The sequence below is a fragment of the Homalodisca vitripennis genome, chromosome 8, assembly GCF_021130785.1.
Source record: "Homalodisca vitripennis isolate AUS2020 chromosome 8, UT_GWSS_2.1, whole genome shotgun sequence".
NCBI classification, from domain to species: Eukaryota; Metazoa; Arthropoda; class Insecta; order Hemiptera; family Cicadellidae; genus Homalodisca; species Homalodisca vitripennis.
In genome coordinates, this window is record NC_060214.1 from 68,639,643 (window position 1) to 68,662,072 (window position 22,430).

General features: G+C 34.4%; 1 protein-coding gene across 1 annotated transcript; it reads left to right on the forward strand.

Annotated features, from left to right (window-relative positions):
* Positions 1-7,906: 7,906 nt before the first annotated feature.
* On the forward strand, positions 7,907-17,468 carry LOC124368216 (spermatogenesis-associated protein 5-like protein 1). Its single transcript, XM_046825491.1, has 8 exons — positions 7,907-7,921; positions 9,930-10,016; positions 10,072-10,132; positions 11,810-11,925; positions 12,323-12,468; positions 12,909-12,999; positions 13,455-13,591; positions 17,297-17,468. Exons 1-8 carry the CDS (start codon positions 7,907-7,909, stop codon positions 17,301-17,303), a joined length of 660 nt encoding a protein of 219 aa, XP_046681447.1. The 3' UTR covers positions 17,304-17,468.
* The last annotated feature ends 4,962 nt before the right edge of the window (positions 17,469-22,430 follow it).

The window sequence follows — 22,430 nt, forward strand, 5'->3', positions numbered from 1 at the left end:
GGTTTACAATGGGTTTGATCCGGAGCGCCACATATTAACCTGACTGCTCTCTTCTGTAACGTAAAAACTTTTTTTACACCATCCGGAATTACCCCATAAGGAGATACCGTAGCTAAGATGGCTTTGAATGTAAGCATAGTATATGCTCAGAAGGATGTCAGGAGTAACACTGCTCTTTAGAGCAAACAAAAAAAACAACAAAAAGAGCTCCTTTGCTAGTTTGGTAGCTACATTGTCAATATGATTACCCCATTTTAAGTCAGTTTGTAAAAATATGCCCAGGAACTTCAAAGCACAGATTTCTTTCCTTTTTGGTGACAAACTAAGTGCTAAGTCCTGCACCTTCCCACCATTCAGACTTAACTTATTAGCACAGCACCAGTCTACAACTATTTTTGTCTTATCTTCTAGGGTGTTATGGGCCTCCATAGTACTACTTTCCCTGATATTTAAACCTAAGTCATCTGCGAATAAAAAACTATTTACATTGTAATTAGCTAAGTTGCTAGGTAAGTCATTAATACATAAAATAAACAGCGTAGGCCCCAAGATAGATCCCTGTGGTACGCCACAAGGGACTGGGAGAGTCTTAGAAAATTTTCCATCAGTACATACAGTCTGCTGTCCACCCTCTAGGTAGGATTAAAAAAAATTAACAGCTAAGTCGTCAGACAAATAAAAATCCAGCTTATTTACTAAAACACAGTGGTCTACAATGTCAAAGGCCTTGGACATATCAAAAGATCTAAAAACTACTTTTTCATGACGTTCCAAGGTTTTGTATCAATCACTAATCAAAGACGAAACTGCATTAACTATGCTGTGTTTTGGTCGAAAACCGAATTGATTTTTAGACAAGAGTCTACTTAATTCATATATATAAGGGTCATTCTGATAAATATGCAGGACTTCTATTACAACTCCCAGTTTTTCATACAAGCTTATGCAAACATTTTCATGGCATACCATCTTTTATCAGATAAATCCTTTACAGTGTTACTTTTACGTACCTGGTGCTACGTTAATTTCTGCAAAAGTTTTGTAGAACCAATTTTGTACTAAATTAAGAAACCTGCTTACCTCCTGCCTACAGCTTGCAGCACACTCATGTCGGAAAAAAAGTGACTTTTGCGTGCTAAACACAAACCGATTTATCTAGGAGTCTATTACTGCTCCTAAAATTTACTGGAAAAAATACCTCCGGCTGGCTGCTGCTCCTCAGTGGCTGCGCCCTCCTCGTGCTTAGTTAAAGTAATAGGAATTCTGCCACTGCATAGAACTGATTAAGTTGGAATGATGTGACAACATCGCAAAAGGGTGCAGATACGTTTTATATAAGCCTAGGACAAGAATTTATTATTGAAGAAATGCCAATTTATTAAAGATGCATGGCAATATTTATCAAAAAAATAGGAATATGCCTGACGACGTGTTGCTTAACAGACTTCACTAGAAGTAAATACAAATTTGAAGTATATATCTCAGTTCATTCTTGAGAATATGTCCTGCGGACAAACAAAACCGGTAGGCATTCTAGCAAAGAAGAAAATTGTACAGACCCTAGACCGACAGAAGTGAAATTTTGCCAGTCCACAGAATGGTATAGTTAAAAATGCTCCATGAAGCCAAATCCCATGAATGAACAGATTCATCATCCAACTCATTCTTATCTATGTAGTGTGTAGAAATGAAATTTCGTGTAAAATTTAAAGCTGAAAATTTTCTCGGAATATTTTCCAAATAGACTACACAAATTCTTAGCCAAATTCCATAAAATACAGGTTCTCAAAGAGTGAGCCGCGGCTGATAGGGGCACCGCGAGAAAAATAGAGATAAAGTTAGATATAATAAAAAAAATATCTTATTACCATAACATGTCTTTATTAACATTCAATGTTAAGTGTATTAAAACAATGATTTATTGAAAATAAATTATACTCCTGAAAATTATTGTAAACATTTAAATTTGAAGTTAATAGGAAAAAGACGTTACGGCGAATGCAACACTTGGTCAACGCCATGGCCGGCGCTTGTGAGTCCGTATTAGTGCAGGGTAAACCCCAGTTCTAAGAAGTATAGTAAGCTTAGTTGCCATACAACAGTGCACGCCTTCTTTTTGCTAAATAATGAATGTTCTATTTTTGTGCAATAGCGTAGAATTATGGTTTTACTTGTTTATATCTATTGAATCTATGCTACCGAATAAACTTAAATGACACTTGGAAACTCTTCACTGGAGAATGGTTAGAAAAAAACGAGGGACCGTTTCGCAATAAAATTAACAGCGCAGACATGCAACAGGCTGCATTTTCCAGACATTTTCAACTTAACAGTAATGCACTTTTAGCTTCCTATAAAGTGGCCAACGGATTTGCCCATCGTAAGAAGTCTTACACAGTAGCAGAAGAGTTGATTTTACCTGATAGTGTTGATATGCCTAAATTATGCTCGGGGAGGATTCTAGTAATGAAAATATCAATTTCTAATAACACTATGAGCAAAAGAATAGCCTAGAAATTGTCGATCAACTTTTAAATGCCTTGAAAGGCAAAGAGTTTGTAATCTAGCTAGGTGAGACAACAGATGGTCACAGAGACGTGCATTTAATCTGTTACGTTAGATATTTTAATGCAAAAGAGTTGATCGAAGACCTATTATTTTGTCAAGAGACTGAAAGAGGAACATCTGGCAAAGACTTGTTTGAAATTGACAACTTTATGACAGTGAACAAAATTAAATGGAAAAAGTGTGTTGGTATATGTACCGATGGTGCACGCGGTCAATGTCAGGATGTTTAGGGACTAAAATCACGCACTCACTTTGAAGCATGTAACGCTTTTTGGACTAATTGTATTGTATATAGCGAGAAATTAGCAGCTGAATAATTTAGTAAACAAATTTTGACGACACCATAAAATAAGTGATCCAAGCTGTAAACTCTTAAAAACAAACCCAACAAAGCTATATTTTGTCCAAAATTTGTAATGACAGGGCGCTGATCATTCTTATCTTTTCTATAGCGGTACTCGGTGGTTGTCTCTGGGCAAGTTCTTGCTGAGAGTGTATAAACTCATGAATTAAATGTATTCATTTTTGCATGATTAAAAACATGTTCTTTTTAATATGTTCGTTAATAAAAAAGATTTCTTGGCTAAATTTGATTTGTTAACTAACCTGCTTGAAAGACTAAATATCTTGAATCTTCAAGGTACTTGCAAGGTAAGAACTCTAACATTTTCCAGCTCTTTAATAAAGTTGAAGGATTTAGAAAAGTTACTATAGAAGAGTGAATTGATAAAAGTATTTCCTTCTTTAAATCAGTTACTTCAAAATATTGGACTGATGTTGAAAGATAAACCACTTATGAAATGTGTGATTGTCAACCACTTACCAAAACTCAAGTTCTATATTCGAGAATTCTTTCTGAAGGATGAAATAAAACCAGTGCAATGGGTCAGTGATCCTATGAACGCGAAGACTCCTGAGATATTTACTAATGAGGGAGCTGAACAGCTAATTGACATTTCTACAGACTAATCTTTAAAATCCAGGTTCCAGTCCAAGTTTTTATTTGCATTTTAGTGTAGCATCGAAGATGAGTATCCAGTAGTAAGCAAGAAATCACTACTAGTATTTATGCCATTTGCCAGTTCTTATGTATGTAATTTTGGATTTCCGGCAGTTGCAGCTATAAAGTCTAAAATATACAGCTAACCTTAAGAGTGAAAAGTAAATTTATGTTGTTCTATGAAAAATAACAGCAAGATTTAATGGAATAATCCAAATAAATAAGCCTATCCCTCTCACTAGACAGAAAATCTCTTTAGTTATTATTTTTATTTCATTCTATTTAAAAAGTATTATCGGACATGTATTCATTGTTATTTGTGCAATAATAAAAAATAAATACTTCGATCTTTTCTTTAAAACAAGTATTTGGGTTCTATATTTCTTTAAGGTTAAATATTCCCTTTTTCACTGTATTACTATTTTAAAATTTAATATTTACAAATAATTATTGGTAATGTATATACAAATTATAGTCTCATAATAATTAAAATATTAGACGCCAATTATGCTAGTATAGTGTATTCTAGCATATAGTGACGGCACTGTTCAGGGTGCCGCCGGTAATAATAAGTAAATACGTACATTAAGGGAGCCGCACGTTAAAAAATATGGGAACCCTTGCCGTGGAGGGACGTGTCCATCATCAAACACAGCATTGCCTATGTAGTGTATAAATTAAGTTACATGCAATTTAATGTCCGTAGCTTAATTCGTTCTTGAAATAGCTTTATCTTATATAGCTGAAAACAGGCAGACAGAAGAGACATTTTGTCAAAACCCTTAATGGCAGCTAAATACAGAACATTTCAAGTTTTACAGCTCAATTCATTCTCTAAATATCACCCTAAAGTATAGGCTAGTTAAAATGGACTCAGAGGGATTTATAAGCCAAATTCCATCGAGGAACATACGCCATCATCGAACTCTTATATTCTAAATATACAAATAAACGAATACAACAGAATATACAAAAAGTCTATAAAGTCTTACGAACCAATCCAACACAAAATAACATCATTACATGTGTCACTTTTTGTAATGTTATATGATTGTTTACAAATTTATTTATTTTGCTATTCTTCGTTGGCTACATAAGACTAAAGTAAAGATGTTCGCTAACGCACAGCCAAAACCCATGGAGTGACATGCGCGCCATAATTGAACTTGACTCTAACACAATAAAATTTTAACATTAAACACATCTTTTATAAATGAATTCCTTAATGGTGGGTGGAAAGGAATTATACTGCCGACATCCAAAGTTAGATAAAGTTTTCTTTTGTTATCTTCAGCCTTACACGCAGTAGCTGTAGCATATTATCGTTCCAGGTATGCCATTCTCTAATCGTTCTTGAAAACTTGCGTTTCGAGTGAGACGGTTTAACAGTTTTCCACAATCTTATGCATCAATGTCACTGTCTGGAGCGTACAGAGACCCCACATTGAGAGAAAAATTTACCTGCTTTCTACTGAGAACTGCTATCAGAGTTTTCTAGATTATAAACAAATCTTATAGCACAATAACCCCCCCCCACCCCCCCCCCCCCCCACCCCCCCCCCCCCCCACCCCCCCCCCCCCCCACCCCCCCCCCCCCCCACCCCCCCCCCCCCCCACCCCCCCCCCAGAAATGAAAACCTTAATAGATTGAAATTTAAGAAAGTGAAATTGCACATCAACTGGTGCATCAAAACAAGACATCCAAGGGGTCTTAATTTAAGATAAATGTAATGTTTTCTACTTATTCACAAATGTCAATGTCATGGACCATCAGCTGCTGATCTATTGTATTTAAGATAAGATAAGATAAGAATCTCTTTATTCATAGTTTTATACATTTTATACATGAATAGTGTCAGCATTGTATATACAATATAGTTGACTAATCTTTACATTAACAAATTAGAATTCTGGGTATATTTCCCAATTTAAAATAGCCATACATAATATATAATGGTTAATCTATAAACATTATATTTCTGTTAAGTTCATATTACAAATTAAAGATAACTTTTAAATTCTTAAAAATAAGCTTCAAATTAATGAACTAACTAATGGGCCATCTGATTCATAAAATTCCTCTATTGAGTAAAGTGCCTTTGCTGTCAGGTAACTTGTTAATTTTTTCTTAAATTTTGGCAAGGTTTGTTCCGATCTAATGTGGCAAGGTAATCTTTGAAGAAATTTTAGTCCCACGTAGGTTGGGCTTTTTTTATAGAAACTCAAGATTATGATGCCCAATTATTCTATATCTGGAAATTCCTGGTATTGTATTTTTGAGTAGGATGATCTGATATTTCAATACATTCTTTTGCAGTTAAGATTGTGGCAGTAATATATAAGGCAAATACTGTTGGAATTTGTAGCTGAGCAAAATAAATTTTAACTGAGTCTCTCCATCTAAGATTTAACATGATCCTGACAGCCTGTTTATGTAATTTCAGAATTCTATTGAGATTTGCTTTGGACTGTCCCCCGTATAGGCTAATTCCAAAGTTGATGTGAGAATGAATGAGTGAATAATAAAATTGTTTTCAATGTTTTGAGATTGCTCAGCTTTTGACATTCTTCTCAGAGCAAATAATCCAGATGATATTTTTGGATGAAATTCTATTTACGTGGTTTGTCCAGTCTAAATTTTTGTCAATCGTCAACCCTAGAAATTTTGTGCTGTCTGTTTGATCCAGTTCATGATTCTCTATTAGAATTTTAAGGTTGGTCTCTTTATTTGAATTTTGTTTTGTGAAAAATTGTACAAGGTGTGTTTTTTCATAATTGACTAATAAATTTTTTTGGGCCATATTTTGAATAAGATTGGAAATATTAATAAAAGATGATAATTCAAGCTGTTTTATATTGTCCTCTGTTACAAGAAGATTAGTGTCATCTGCATATAAACAAATTTTCCCGTTTCCCATGACCACACTGGGCAATCCCTTCAAATAGCATACAAACAGCAAAGGGCCTAAAATGGAACCTTGGGGGACGCCATATTTTATGAACTGTTGTCTTGATTGAATTTTGTTGATTTGTTTTCCATTTTGCTTTGTTATCTCAACATATTGCTTGCGGTTTGTTTAAATAAGATTTGAACCAAGCAGCTGTTTTTCTATCAATATTGAGGTTTTCCAAAATCTGTAGTAATTTAGGATGTGAGGACACTGTCAAATGCTCGGCTCAGGTCAAGGAAAATGGCAGCCACTTTTTTCTTTTTATCAATATTTTCAATTATTGACTGCACAAAATCAGTTTGCAGCTGTAATCACAGACTTGCCAGATCGGAAACCATGATGCTGTTCCTTGTCAAATAAACTATTAGATTCTAGATAAGAGGCAAATTGGTTGTACACTACTCGCTCATAGACTTTTGAAAAACATGATAACTGAGAAATAGGACGGTAGCAAGATACATCATGAGGGTCACCCTTCTTGAAAACTGGGACAACTTTGGCAATTTTCATTTGATTAGGAAATATACCTGTGACCAAAAGAGGGAATTAATGAGATGAGCCAGAGGGCCACTGATAACTCTACCACATTGTTTTAAGACAGCCACAGACACATCTTCATGGCCTGATGAGAATTTATTATTGAGAGAGGCAATTATGGTGCTAACTACAACTGAATTTACTGGTTGAAAGTAAAAGGACTTATTCACTTGAACATTTATAGTTTGGGAATTCTCATATAGAACAAGGTTATTAGGCAAGTTTGGTAAAAATTAAATTTTCTACAGTTGATGAGAAAAAACTATTAAAACTTTCGGCTATACATAAAGGATCAGAAATTTGTCTACCATCTACATTCAGAAGTAATTCTGAGTTACAACCAGTTAACTTTCTACCCAATTCATTATTAATTATTTGCCAGGTTGATTTTATCAAGTTAGTAGAGCATTCAATCTTTCTGTCAAAAAACTTTTTCTTTTCTAAAATGACATTCTGTTTTAGTTCTTTCCTTATGTGTTTTAACATTTCTTTGGTATCACTATCTTTAGTACTCCTAGCCTATGCACTTTAAATTAACTAATGTAGCCTTTTTATTCCTAATACTGTCAGTTATCCAAGATTTACAATTTGCATTAATTTTGACTTTGGTTTTAAAGGGAAATGTACATTAAAATGATACATAAATGTGGTATAAAAAACATTGAATTTTTCTTCAACAGGAGCACAATACATATCCAACCAGTTTTCTCTCTCCAAAACTTTCACAAATCCATTAACACTGCTTTCAGAAATGTTTCTACTAAATTTATAAAAACTATTGGATGTACTTTTTGTTTTTACATTGTGTAATTCCAACAATTGTCCATCATGGTCAGAAATTTCAGTTACTATGCCAGTTACACATGTAAGTTTTTTATCTATATTTGTTACAAAATTGTCAATGGCAGTTCTGGAGTGATCAGTAACTCGAGTAGGAAAGTCAACTAAAATAATAAAGGTTCAACTTTCAGATAAATATGCTTTCAGAATATTTACAAATTCTATATATGTGTTGCTATGCTCTAATACATTTATTTTGAAGTCGCCTCCCACTACAATATTACTTTTACCATGTCTTTTTGCTACTGTGCCTAAGAGAGAATCAAACTTACTCAGGAAGGAATCATCATACTTTTTGCATGGAGATCTATAAATACAAACTAGTAAGTAGGAGTCATCACCAAAAAAGAGTTGAGAAAGACAACATTCAAATTCTTTGTATTTAAGCAGAGACTTAATTTGAAGGACCGAGATTTATTTATGATGTGTTTTTTCTTGTTTGATTCCTTAATTTCTTTTTCTTTAATATTGTTTGTAAGTACTGTATTTATACAGTTTATATGTATCTGAAGAAGTTGTACTTAGATACACGAAATTCGTAAATGTTTTGAACCACAATGGCTTGTTCTTGATTTGTTGAAGAGAATATCCTCTATGGATATTCCACTAATATTATAAATGCGAAGGCTTGAATGTTTGGAGGTTTGTCCTCGAATCATGCTGAAACTGCTGTACGGATTGTGCTGAAATTTGGAACAGGTATAGCTTTTGGTCTGAATTAACATTTCGAGTGCTTTTTACCACCCATAATACATTCATTTAACCAAATAAAGTCAAATTCAAATTGAAAACTTGGTTTGTTTACATTCGAATGTTATGATAAGAACGAAACGTAATAACGTTTCATAATTCAAATTAAACTGGCACTAAACTGCTGTTGACAGCTATAATTCGACAAACTTTCTGAAACATCTGTTTACATTTAAATTTTATCAATATAAGTAAACAGTGCTTGATCGGTGGTGTAATACAGATAGTAAATAAAACATTAATAATATAAATTTTACTCCAGATTGCGCCAGTGACGAATTAAAATCATCTAATGCATAACCTTAATAAGGATTTCCCCCTTGTATCGGAAGTACATAAGAAGTAGGTAGGACTTCCCCCTAGGTCGTAATAGGCTTTTCAGTCATAGCAAACTCAACTATGCCAACACGATTTTGGACCAAAATAGATTTCCGAGAACTATATAATCGAACGTATATTAGTATTTTAATCAAGGCAATATGGCAAGCTAACCTGTGACATAGTAGGTAAGTGAATTTAAACGGTCTTAAGTAGGCACTTTTTAACCGAAGTAGGTCCTATGTAAGTATATATATTTTTTCTTGGTCAGAACAAACAAGGCAAACTCTACTATGGTACTGGAAATATCTTAGACCTGAAATATATGACAAGGACTGGAAATGTACGCTTTTTGACCTAAGTAAGTTTCCGAGACCTGTGTGATCCGAGATTTGTGTTTTCTTGATCGGGATTACAAGGCAGATTCAGCTGTGATGTTAGGCCTATATATATATAATTAATTAGAACCAGAAATGCTCCTACACATGCCAAACATGATATAATAATTAAGTTAAACTCTGATACTATTTACCATGAACTTAGTAATATCTACCTGATGTATGGCTACTTACGTTTTAAAATGTTTGTAGGACTCCCATCATATCACAACATAATTGCTTTTTTATAAGGACTTCGGTTCTAAAAATTGCGTGCGAAGCCGCGGGTAACAGCTAGTATATATATAAGTGGCAATAGCCTAATTTAATTTCAATAAAAATTGAATCACAAAAAGTACTTGCCGGGACTCGAACCCGGGTGGGAGACTATATATATAACCCCGGCAAGTGAAAGATCCGGGTTCGAGTCCTGGGGGAGCAAGTACTTTTTGTGATTCAATGTTTATTGAAAAAATTATGTGTGTGTGTGTGTGCGTGCGTGTGTTGTGTGTAATAAATAATGGAAATGTATGGTGGATTATTGAAACAAACTTCTAAGAATGTTGAGATGTCCATTGTTCTGTGCAGGGGTGCTGCTGTATGGGCCACCAGGTTGTGCAAAAAACCAGTTTGGCACGTGCTGTGGCTGGTGCAACACATACCACGTTCCTGGCGGTGAGTGCGGCGCAGATATACTCGCCCTATGTAGGAGATGCTGAGCGCACTGTAGCGGAAACTGTTCCACCGAGCTCGCACCGCCGCTCCTGCCATATTGTTTATCGACGAGATAGGTACAGTGGTCAGGGAAGATGTTTTTAATAATCCGAAATGAATAGTCTTTTCACATTCTGTAAAAAAAAACCTGCAGTTTGTCTATGGTTTTAAAACACAGATAATGTAACTTTTGTATTCCAGTGTTTGATTTTTTTAGTTCCTGACCAAGTTTTATATTGAAAATTTTAATGCCCAAAACCAAGTTTATAAAAAAGAATATTTTGTAGGGTACTGTCAAGATACAAACTGTAGTACCTTGTATGAGAAAATACTTTAGTTAATTTATGTAATGAAAACTATTAAAACAGAAAAAATAACAACATAACACAAAAAACAATAATAACTTGACTTAAATAACCAAGTTGATATGTTTTCTTTCAAGTTGTTTTTTGACAAAGTAGAATTGTTGACTTTAAAAATGTGGAAAATAAGTAAAATTGTGTTTTTTAGCACTATACTTTGGAAAATGTCCAACAAAATCTTCTTGATATGATTGTAATAGATTTTAAGTATTTTTTAAAGGTTTTAGAATTTTTGTACATTTCGAATGTAAACAAGTAGTTTTTCCACTTTTTTATCCATTTTTTCAGGAAGTTGTTACAAAAGGAAGCAAAATTGAGAGGTATATTTAAAATTTAGTAACGTCAAAAATCAGTTTTCCGACTTAATATTTAAAAACTCGTCAGAGTAAGATTTATTGTCTAAACAAAACATACCATTCAGAGTTGTTCACACATCTAAATACTTGTTCTTTGCCAAGGTATGTCATTGGATCCATAATTTACGTTATATAATTTCTATTCTTCTTACAAGTTCGTGTTTGCTTTCCATTTTTATGAGTATATTAAATTAAATGACACAATATATTCTCAAATAAGATTTAAAATGAATTTAAATCTGACAAAACTTCTAATGTAAAATCCTGTATGTAAAATTGATGATAACATAATATACTAATAATACATCTAAGCTACATCAACTAAGCATAAATTTCTGAGCTAGTCATAGCAAATTTAAATTATATTATGAAAACTGTATTAGTGGTAGCTGCATAAAATGTGCAAAAAACTACTCTTATGATATGTCTATAAAACGTGTGTGTTGAACTTTTAAAATTGAATTTGATCATAAGAAGAACAAAATGAGAGAATTTTATAAAAAAAGTAAAAAAATATCTTAGAGAGTAAGTATTTTTAAACCAGTCCATGACACAGTTAGTTATATTTAGTTGATAAAGAAAAGTAACATCTGGCTTTTATCAAGAGTTGAGGTTTGTTTAATAACAGTTATGTTGATAGCATAGGAAGAAGGCTGCGGCTCTCTAATCGAAAAAGTCATGGGTTTGATTTCCGGAGAGATCAATAAATATTTGTAAGTGGGTTCGGGCTGTTTTCCCTTAAAAACATTTAGTATCCTCAATTAAAATGCCATCAGCGTTGAAAGAAGTCCCTTCAAAAAAGAAAATGTCCTCAGTTGTTGTGTTGACAGGATGTCAACACAAATGTCCTCCTGTCTAAAAGTTGACAGGATGTTCTCATGAGATTAACCTTGTGTTAATCGTGTATGTTATCAGTACTTACCAGCTATATTTTATTTCATTCACAATGTATTGGACTCATTGTAACAGATTTTACACTTGCCCAAGCAAAACTCTATTTCTATAGGTTGCTAAAAATTTTGAATGGTGTCGGCAGATGCCCTGGTGGGCTGTCGAGGCAAGAGAGAAAAAGGCTCCCAGGAGAGGGTTCTGACAACTTTCCTGACCGAGATGGATGGAGTGGGAGTGCAGTTAGACAAAGGCATATGTCAGGTAACCGTTATTTTTCCTACTTTGTAGATCAAATAATTTGACACCATGTTGATTTTTTGAACAGTTGTGTAATGTATTGCGTACTCAAAAGTACAAGTAGGGAGCAAAATTAAGTGATTTGTGAAAACTGGTCTGCTCTTTGTTAGTAGTTTTTGTTAATTAAGAGAATTTCATATTTCAGTTAATTTGTTAAGCTATTATGTAATAAGATTAAAGTAAAACAATAAATAGCGATTGATTATTTTTCATTTATGTGCATTTTCACTTATCCATAATAAAACCGTTTCATACTTTTATAAATGCCTTTTAAATTATACTTAATTCTCTTTAATTAACCATATTAACATATAAAAGTGCCAGAAGTTGTAAGAATAACATTTTTCTGGCACACATGTAGGCAGGTGTAGTAGTGGTAGCGGCTACCAACCGACCGGACGTGTTAGATCCTGCACTGACACGCCCTGGTAGGTTTGACCGTCTCATCTATGTTGGACCTCCAGATGCCAGTCAGCGACTGGACATACTCCGCACTGTCTCTAGCAAGTGAGTTTGTGCACCAATTCTTTTGTACCTTGATAGTGAAATATTTTTTGGAATGATTATAAGGTCTTAATTAAATAAGCAAATAATAAACTATAGATAAAGTAATGTACAAAAATATATGTATATTTTAACCTTTAGCAGAATAACTTCTGATGCATTACAAGTAGGCTAAATGTTGTTTACATTTATTCCATATCTTATCATGATCAGATGTCATAACAATCTGTAGTCAGATAACCCAAGTAACAAAACATTGTGGTTTTGTAAATAGTATTTGACTTATGTATATAAAATATGAAAACAAACCCAATTAGAATGGCTGTAGATACACCATTATTTATAGTGTACAGATACATTGAAAAGAAATGTTGCCCAAAATACACTGCCACAACTCCAGTTGGCAATATAATAAAAAAATAAATCCAGCCTGATGTTTGCAGGATGGCCCTGGCCGATGATGTGGACCTGGCCTGGATAGCAGACAACACTGAGCTGTACTCTGGGGCAGACCTTGCTCACCTGTGTAAGGAGGTGAGTACATCAATATGTTTATGCAGTAAGAAGGTTAAAGTAGACTGTAATAGAACATTTATTTGGAAGAAAATATAAAGCGCTATTATCACTCACCGTTGTAAAGGGTAATACTAAAAGTCATTGGATTTCATTGTCTGTGCAAAATTTACCATTAATAAAGTATACTAACTCAAATAAGGTGAGAAATCACGTGGAGGTCAAGTATAGAGTTTGCAGGAATTTACGTCAGTGTCGTACTAAAGATTAAAATTAAAGTATTAATATTTTGAATACTCTTTCTAAAGGCACAAGGGATTATCTCAAGACTCCAATGATGTTACTCAACAATTAATCCTCTGCAGATAACTACCTGAGCCACAATTTAACTATCTGAGTGTGGCGTGTTGTTCTCTTGAGCTGTTATTAGTAAATTTATGTCATAAACTGATTTTAAAAGACGTGGACTGTTGCAGGCCGGCCTCAGTGCCTTGACTCAGGACATGAGTGTAGATGAGGTGAGACATTGCCACTGGCTCGCTGCGCTAAAGGATTCCAAGCCTTCCTTGACCCAGGAGCAAGTCAGGAGTTATGAACGTCTAGCAGTGTCACAGTAAGGCCTTCTTCAAGAATCATTTATTATCCTCCCACATGTTATATGCACCACCTCTATGGAGAAATGCAAATAAATATACAATTCAAATTTCTACATTATGTTTAGTATTAAATTAAAACTTAATGATAAATTGAATAATAATAAATAGTGGCATCACACGATTATTTAAGTTTTTTGCACGGTACATAATTGCCTTTCCATTACAATTCAATTTATATTTCTGATCAGCCCCTCTAGAATTTGATATTTTACTGATAGGTACTGTCTCGAGGGATGTTTTTCTTTCGTTGACATCAGCGCGGGCTTCGGCAGCACCTTCAGCCATTCGCATTTTGGGTGGCGGAGTGTGATCAAGAATTAAAAACAAGTTTTGTGTGTTTTTTTCAATAAAGAGTTTAGTTTTTGTTTGGTAATGTTTGGAGAAAATTGTAGGGGTAAAAACACGGAAGTACAACAAAGCGACACACCAGCTGGACGGGCGGCGAGACTCTGCAATCACATTATCTACTATAGGTGAACCGCTAATAAAGAAACCTGCGCAGAAGCAAATATTGAGCAGCACAGCGCAGGAGGGGCCCCCCTCCGGCGGGGGGAGAGTGGCGAGTGGGCCGAGCATCTTCTTGTCAGCTGTTTAAATCTTGTCTTTGCTCGCGCCATATTGTTTATACTGCAGTTACTTACTTGGACCGTTCAATTCGAACGAGTCAGTCAGGTGAACGAGTGATCCGGATCGGAGTGTTTCAAAAGACCCGTTCACTTTGAAAGTTTTGTTCAATTTGGCCTGGCAACTGAATAAATTTGATACTTTTTTCCAAAGCAGGTAAAATGAAAAATAAAATGAAAATGGTTTATTTTCTTAAAAATAGTACAATAAAACACATATACACGTTTTGCAACAAACATAAGCAAATACAATGTCTGAAATCATGTATCAGAGTGTAACAATACGGTACTTATACGTAGTTAATTGTTTCTTATTATAATAAACCTTGCATTAATTCTATTAAATTCAATTAATATTTGAAATAAGAGTAGTATAACCGGGATGAGCCTACATGGGCCTAGGACCTGTGCGTAGGCTCTGGTCGTGAATATTGGAACTCAAAACTAATAATAGAACAAATGATTTTATAAGTAAAAATAGTAGTTTAGTAATTTTTGATATTATTAATGGTTTTAGAATTTATTTTTAATCCGGCTGGATGGCAATGACAACTCAGTGACTACGCAGGCAATTGATGAGTCACATTGATAATGATACGTAACCGAGTATAAATCTAGTTTTGCTGCACTGTCGTATGAAGTATTAATTATGGTAATTATAGTGAAGGACAGACCGAATAACAATAAATAGCGAGGAAGGGTTAGAAGTTCAGCGATAACAAGGGACTATAAGTCTATAAACTTCTTTGCCATCTAACAATAGTAACCCATCCTTCACGCGTTTTTAAAAACCAGTTAAAGATTAGGTAATTGCAACACAGAAGCGAAGTTGTAACTCAAACACATGTTACGGTACAAAACTTGAGAAATATAATACAAATTTGTTACGCTGAAGTTATTTTTTTTAATATAGAAACTGTAATGCGAGTACCTTGTGTTATGAGTATAAGTTCTCAACGCTAAAATAGTATGAAAAGTAATGTATAAGTAAATAAGAATGGTTTTGATTAACAAAATTTCTTATAGTCATTAGTTCTTCCTCAAAGAAAATTAATTCTAAAGAATATGTTGTACTCTTAAAGAACATTATTTTTAGTATCGTTTTTTGTTCAAAAATTAATGGCTCAAGAATAGTTTTGAAAGCAGCACCATGGACTATAATACCATATGAAAGTTGGGATTGAACGAAAGCAAAATAGACCACTTTAATTTCCTTATCTGTGAGTACTTCTCGTAATTGTCTGAAGGCAAAAATGTACTTGCGGATTTTATTTGTCAAAAAATGAATGTGTTGTTATTTTTTCAATATACTTGCAGGTATTGAATCGTGCCCAAGAGCGAAATTTCCTCTCAAACTGGATACGTAACGTATAACCTCTTGTAACAGTGCGTAAGTTGAAGGTCGAATGAAGAATATAGGATCTGTCTTCGAAAAAAATTGTTATATTTGAGCCATTAGAGTTCGCCAAGTTCTGACCCACATTAGCAAAGAATTTATTAAATTTGGTAGCTACTTCAAGCTTAATTTTGTCATTGAATAATTTGGTATTTGGCAAATATTTATTTAGAGAAGAAACTTTGTTAACCCCTCTACCACTCAATTTAATTAAAACCCCCAAAACATATTTAAATCCCCATTAGCTTGGTCGAATTTATCACAAAAATAATATTTTTTAGTTGCTTTAAATTTCTGCTTAAAATGTTCCTGCAATTGACATAGCGGGTTTTAAGCTCCACATTTTAAATGGTTGCTTTTTCACTAATTGACGTAATTTATCTCTTTGTCTTATAGCATGGACTAAATCTGAAGTAATCCATGGTTTTAGCTTTTTTTGACCTTGTTTTAAATTTATTCGATTGTCTATTGAAATTGTAATAATATTCTGAAGTTGTAATGTAAAAACATTAACATTAGTGCTGTTAAAAAATGATTGCCAATTAGCATTTAAAAGGTTATCATGTGGTAACACATGGTTGATATAGGTGCGATGTGCAGGGTCGATCTGAGAGGAGGCGTTCTGTGTAGTAGTATGCCTAATATTATTTTAATGACTCAGCCTGGGTATTATGAAAAGTGGTGGTAACTTAATCGATTAAATGTTTAAAATGTGATATTATTTATAGAAATAAATTATTTTCAAACAATGCAATGTGTCTGTTTGATATTTAGTAATTTATTGAAACATTTGTAGTGAAATAATCTTATGATAAATCAAAGGCATATTAATCAACCAAGTCCATTGTTCTTAAGTATTAACGTTTAAAATATTTAGTAATGCATATAGTAACATACAGTTAATGTTTGTTAATCATTTCTATTAATAATATACATTTACATTTACTAGATTCTTGAAACAATACATTTATTGTTATATATCTATCCATTCACTGTAAAATATGTTGTATCTTCCTCTATCCGAACACATTTTTGCAAGCAGATCCTTTTCTCTTGGTCATTACGTCCAATCGTTCATTTTGTTCAGTAAACACGATGACCGGTAAAACACGCTCTAGCGGGAAGGCTTAGTAACTCTGTACTGACCAGTTCAACTGAACGGGTCGCAGCAGTGAACGATACCGACTGAGCCGGATTAGTCAGCTGATTTTATTAGATTGAAATAGAGTGAGCGCCGAGCAGTGGTGGGGATGCTTGGAGGGGCGGCGGAGGGATATTTACCCCACCCTGCGTGAACTCAAATCAACCAAGGTTTTTTTGTTAGCGGTTTACCTATAGACCACTCGACTTTGGCCTCTGTCTGAGGATGGGGAGGGGTTTGCGTTAAGACAATTCCTGTTTTATATTGACGAAATATTATTCTACGCTAATCTAGTAATCAGTAGAAGCAAAATAACGATTCATGTCTGGGTGTGGTCGGTATAATCCCAAAGTACCATAAAATGTTAAAGTTGAATTTATGTATAAATGAAAACTTATCTTTTTGGTACTAGGTGACGAGTAATGTAAATTTACCATAATTATATGTATTATATGAGATTTATTTAAAACACCATATAATGTATAAATTTTTCCTTTCACAGGGACTAAATTAAAGGTGGAAAAGTGAACATATCAGCAGTGCACTGACTAAAAGATTCCACACTACTGTCTGACTGCAGCTAGGCCAACATCGGAGATGAGGAAAATATTAAAAATAAGTGTTAACAATGCAATTTTGTACACATATGTATGATAAAATTTTATTTTGTAAACTGTCAGTTGTAATTAACTTTCCTTGTTCACATTCCAGTTAGTCACAGTTGTTTCATATCTCTTCTCAAGTCTCCATGGTGTTAATCTTTTAAGTGCCGAATTTTTGAAGGTGTTGGTATAGGCTACTGCCGGGTTTATTTGCCATGAGCAGAGCTACTCCACAGTCAGCACAAATGTTGCATGTTTCTCGCCTTCTAAATAAACTTTAGTTATATCTTCATTTACCAAACTACTGGCAGAATCTCCTGATTCGTCATATCAGGTCGTGGTGGATAAACTGAGTCTACATCCCAATCACCATCATTCTCAGAAAGATTCAAGATCCAAGATTTTTATTGTTGTAGACTGTACAGCATAACAATGGTCAAAGGCCACTAAGACTAGAATATTTTCCAGTTAAAGTTAGATTTAACTACGTCAAAATACTCACAGACCTCATATAAACAGTTTTCGACTAGGAAGCTCTTAACTGATTTAAATTTGTTGTACGGCAATTTCTTGATATTATTTGGTAAAACATTGTACATTTTTATACCCATATATTCAAAACTATTTTGTGTACTAGTCTACATACATCTTTTCGTGTTTAAATTATTGTTATATCTTGTGTTAAAACCGTGAATACTGGTTGAGTCATTAAATTTATTAATATTTTTTTAATATGCAACAAGGTTGAGAAAACGTACAGTGATGGCAATGAAATTACTCCTAGGCATATGAATAAAGGTTTACAATGGGTTTGATCCGGAGCGCCACATATTAACCTGACTGCTCTCTTCTGTAACGTAAAAACTTTTTTACACCATCCGGAATTACCCCATAAGGAGATACTGTAGCTAAGATGGCTTTGAATGTAAGCATAGTATATGCTCAGAAGGATGTCAGGAGTAACACTGCTCTTTAGAGCAAACAAAAAAACAACAAAAAGAGCCCCTTTGCTAGTTTGGTAGCTACATTGTCAATATGATTACCCCATTTTAAGTCAGTTTGTAAAAATATGCCCAGGAACTTCAAAGCACAGATTTCTTTCCTTTTTGGTGACAAACTAAGTGCTAAGTCCTGCACCTTCCCAGCATTCAGACTTAACTTATTAGCACAGCACCAGTCTACAACTATTTTTGTCTTATCTTCTAGGGTGTTATGGGCCTCCATAGTACTACTTTCCCTGACATTTAAACCTAAGTCATCTGCGAATAAAAAAACTATTTACATTGTAATTAGCTAAGTTGCTAGGTAAGTCATTAATACATAAAATAAACAGCGTAGGCCCCAAGATAGATCCCTGTGGTACGCCACAAGGGACTGGGAGAGTCTTAGAAAATTTTCCATCAGTACATACAGTCTGCTGTCCACCCTCTAGGTAGGATTAAAAAAAATTAACAGCTAAGTTGTCAGACAAATAAAAATCCAGCTTATTTACTAAAACACAGTGGTCTACAGTGTCAAAGGCCTTGGACATATCAAAAGATCTAAAAAACTACTTTTTCATGACGTTCCAAGCTTTTGTAACAATCACTAATCAAAGACGAAACTGCATTAACTGTGCTGTGTTTTGGTCGAAAACCGATTTGATTTTTAGACAAGAGTCTATTTAATTCATATATATAAGGGTCATTCTGATAAATATGCAGGACTTCTATTACAACTCCCAGTTTTCATACAAGCTTATGCAAACATTTTCATGGCATACCACCTTTTATCAGATAAATCCTTTACAGTGTTACTTTTACGTACCTGGTGCTACGTTAATTTCTGCTAAAGTTTTGTAGAACCAATTTTGTACTAAATTAAGAAACCTGCTTACCTTCTGCCTACAGCTTGCAGCACACTCATTTCGGAAAAAAGTGACTTTTGCGTGCTAAACACAAACCGATTTATCTAGGAGCCTATTACTGCTCCTAAAATTTACTGGAAAAAATACCTCCGGCTGGCTGCTGCTCCTCAGTGGCTGCGCCCTCCTCGTGCTTAGTTAAAGTAATAGGAATTCTGCCACTGCATAGAACTGATTAAGTTGGAATGATGTCCCGTGATGCGAATGGGATGTTCAATGCGTTTAACGAACGTTTCTTATTTTATCTGAACAGTTCATGCCTTTTAAAAAATCAAAAAGGTTTCAAAATTTCAAAAAAACTTCATGGATTACTCCAGGTATTCAGATATCCAGAGAAAAGTCAAGTTCTATCACTCTATCTACTACATATGCACTGAAAATGAAAATTTTAAAGTTTTTTTCCGAAATTACAGAAGAGTGTATAGAAGAGTAATTAAAGCCGCAAAGGCCTATGACATTGAAAAAACCTTAAAAACATGTGAGAACTTTTCTAAAAACGGCCTGGTCAATTATTAATAATGCATCAAACCTTTCTAAAAAACCCAACAAAATCAAAATTATCGACAACGTACAAAAGTAGAGGATCCCTCGGTGGTTGCTGGATTATTCAGTCGTTATTACGATTCGATGACTGAGATGGGCGGAGGCACCGAGGGACCTCTCTCCCCCACGTAAGAGTTTCCCGGCGGGCGATGACGTCCATGGCTTTGGGCCCTGTGAGTGGGGTGGAGGTGGCTCGCGTCTTGCGGAGTCTCAAGGCGAAAAAGTCCTGTGACATCCATGGAGTATCGTCATGGTTAGTTAAACAATGTTCCAAGCAATTGTTGGCACCATTGATCAAACTGGTCAATTTTTCATTTGAAACAGGCACCTTTCCAGACAAATTAAAGATTGCGAAAATCACTCCGATTTTCAAAAAGGACGATCCTTGCGTGACTAGCAATTATCGTCCAATTTCTGTTTTGCCTGCCATTAGTAAAGTATTTGAAAAAATATTTTTGGCACGACTGGAAACCTTCCTTTCAAGATTTGAAATTCTCTATCCAGAACAATATGGATTCAGAAAAAACAGATCAACAGTCAATGCAGTCACAAACCTTGTTGAACTCGTTGTCGATGGGTTGGAGAGAAGAGAACATGTGCTCAGCATATTTCTTGACCTCTCCAAAGCCTTTGACTGCGTGCACCATGCGACACTGCTGCACCAGTTAGAGGAATGCGGCATTCGAGGTTTTGCCGCACAAATGTGTCATGTCTTATCTCAGTGACAGGGTCCAGTGTGTACAGATCGAGAATGTCCTGTCAGACAAAACACAAGTAACCCAAGGTGTTCCCCAGGGATCAATTCTTGGCCCAGTTCTTTTTAATCTCTATGTCAACGGACTGAAATCATCTATCCAGCATGGTAAAGTGATTCAGTACGCTGATGACACGACTATTTGTGTAAAGGCAAAATCAGCTGCTGAATTAGAACTCAAATCATTTCTTGATCTAAATCTTTGCATTCAACATTTCAATGAAATGAACTTGCAAGCAAACAATTCAAAGTCAAATTTCATCAAATTTTGTTTTCAGCAGCGCAATGAACAAAACAAAATCACTGTGATGGTGGATGATGAACTCATTGAAGAAACATCTTCCACGAAGTTCCTTGGAATACATCTTGACAAGGAGTTGACTTGCAACGGTCACATTGACAGCGTTTGCTCTAGAGTTAATTCAGGCATTTATGCTTTGCGTAACCTAGCACAATTTTGCTCCCTTGAACTCTTAAGAACAGCCTATTTTGGCTTGGTCCATACTCACCTGGAGTACGGAATCAGACTTTGGGGTAGCTGCTCTAAATACAAGCCAAAACAATGCCAGGGGAGGACAGCTATGCTGAAGCCACAAAAAATCAGAAAAGTCCAGCTGTGGATGCAAACAAACGGACTCAAGCACATCCTTCACCCTCCAGCCAAAATCTTTTTTTAGAGGAACACCATTAAGCCATGTAAACAATGAAGTTAACTTTCAAGACCATGTCAAAACTGTTAGCTTAGAAATTAGTTCTAGTAATGGTGGACCCATATGTATGGAGGATCCATATGTAGAAATCTGTGAAAGCATTGTGCACAATGCTTCATTTAATGATAATTTCAATACTAGGGATGTTACTAGGGTAATGAATAATGTTGAGAACACTCCTATTGGTATAACAATATTTCACCAAAACATAAATTCTTTAATTCCCAAATTTGATTCATTAGAAATTACAATTGACGAAATAAAACCAGACATATTAGTTATTACAGAACACAAAATGGAAATAGATGAAATTAACAGACTTAATGTCCTTAACTATAACATTTATGCTCACTATTCTAGAGATAGTATGACGGGAGGAGGTGTAATTATTTGAGCAAAAAACATTATGAAGGTAAAAAAATTATGTTTCCAGCTATTAAATCCCTTTTAAATGATCAAATCTTTGAATTGTGTCTGGTTGAAATTCAGTTTGGAAAAATAAAAATATTGTTGGGGGGAATTTATAGGTATCCAATCATTGCAAACATAGATATATTTATGGGAAAGTTGAACTACCTCTTAAGCATCCTAATTAATAAGTATAAATACATAATAATATCTGGAGACATTAATATCAATACCTTAGAAAAAATAATTCTCAGAAAAAATAGGAGCAAATTCTAAAACAGTATGATATGAAATACTTGGTTGACTTTCCCACCAGGATCACCAGAAATACACAATCAGCTATTGACAATGTATTAACAAATTTTAAACAATCACAGATACAAGTCGAGTGCTTGAATACGTTGTTGTCGGATCACGATGGTCAGCTCATTAGGGTATACGATCATACCTTTAGTATAAAAAAGCCACCAAACTATGAATTCAAATACTCCAGGATTTTCTCTGATAAAATATGAAAAATTTTAAACATGCATTAAGCTTAGAGAAATGGTTACAACTATATACAGCTAATGATAATTTGAAATATGACATATTTATTTGTATATTTTTACAATATTTTAATACTTTTTTTCCAATAGTAAAAGTTCGTAAACACTTAGATAAAAAACCCTGGTTTACTGAAGATTTAAAAATAGAAAAAAGGAATTTAATCCATG

Coding starts and splice junctions, on each gene's coding strand:
- LOC124368216 (XM_046825491.1), top strand. Junction 10,017..10,071: donor CACATACCACGTTCCTGGCG/GTGAGTGCGGCG, acceptor AGCGCACTGTAG/CGGAAACTGTTCCACCGAGC. Junction 12,469..12,908: donor CTCCGCACTGTCTCTAGCAA/GTGAGTTTGTGC, acceptor TGATGTTTGCAG/GATGGCCCTGGCCGATGATG.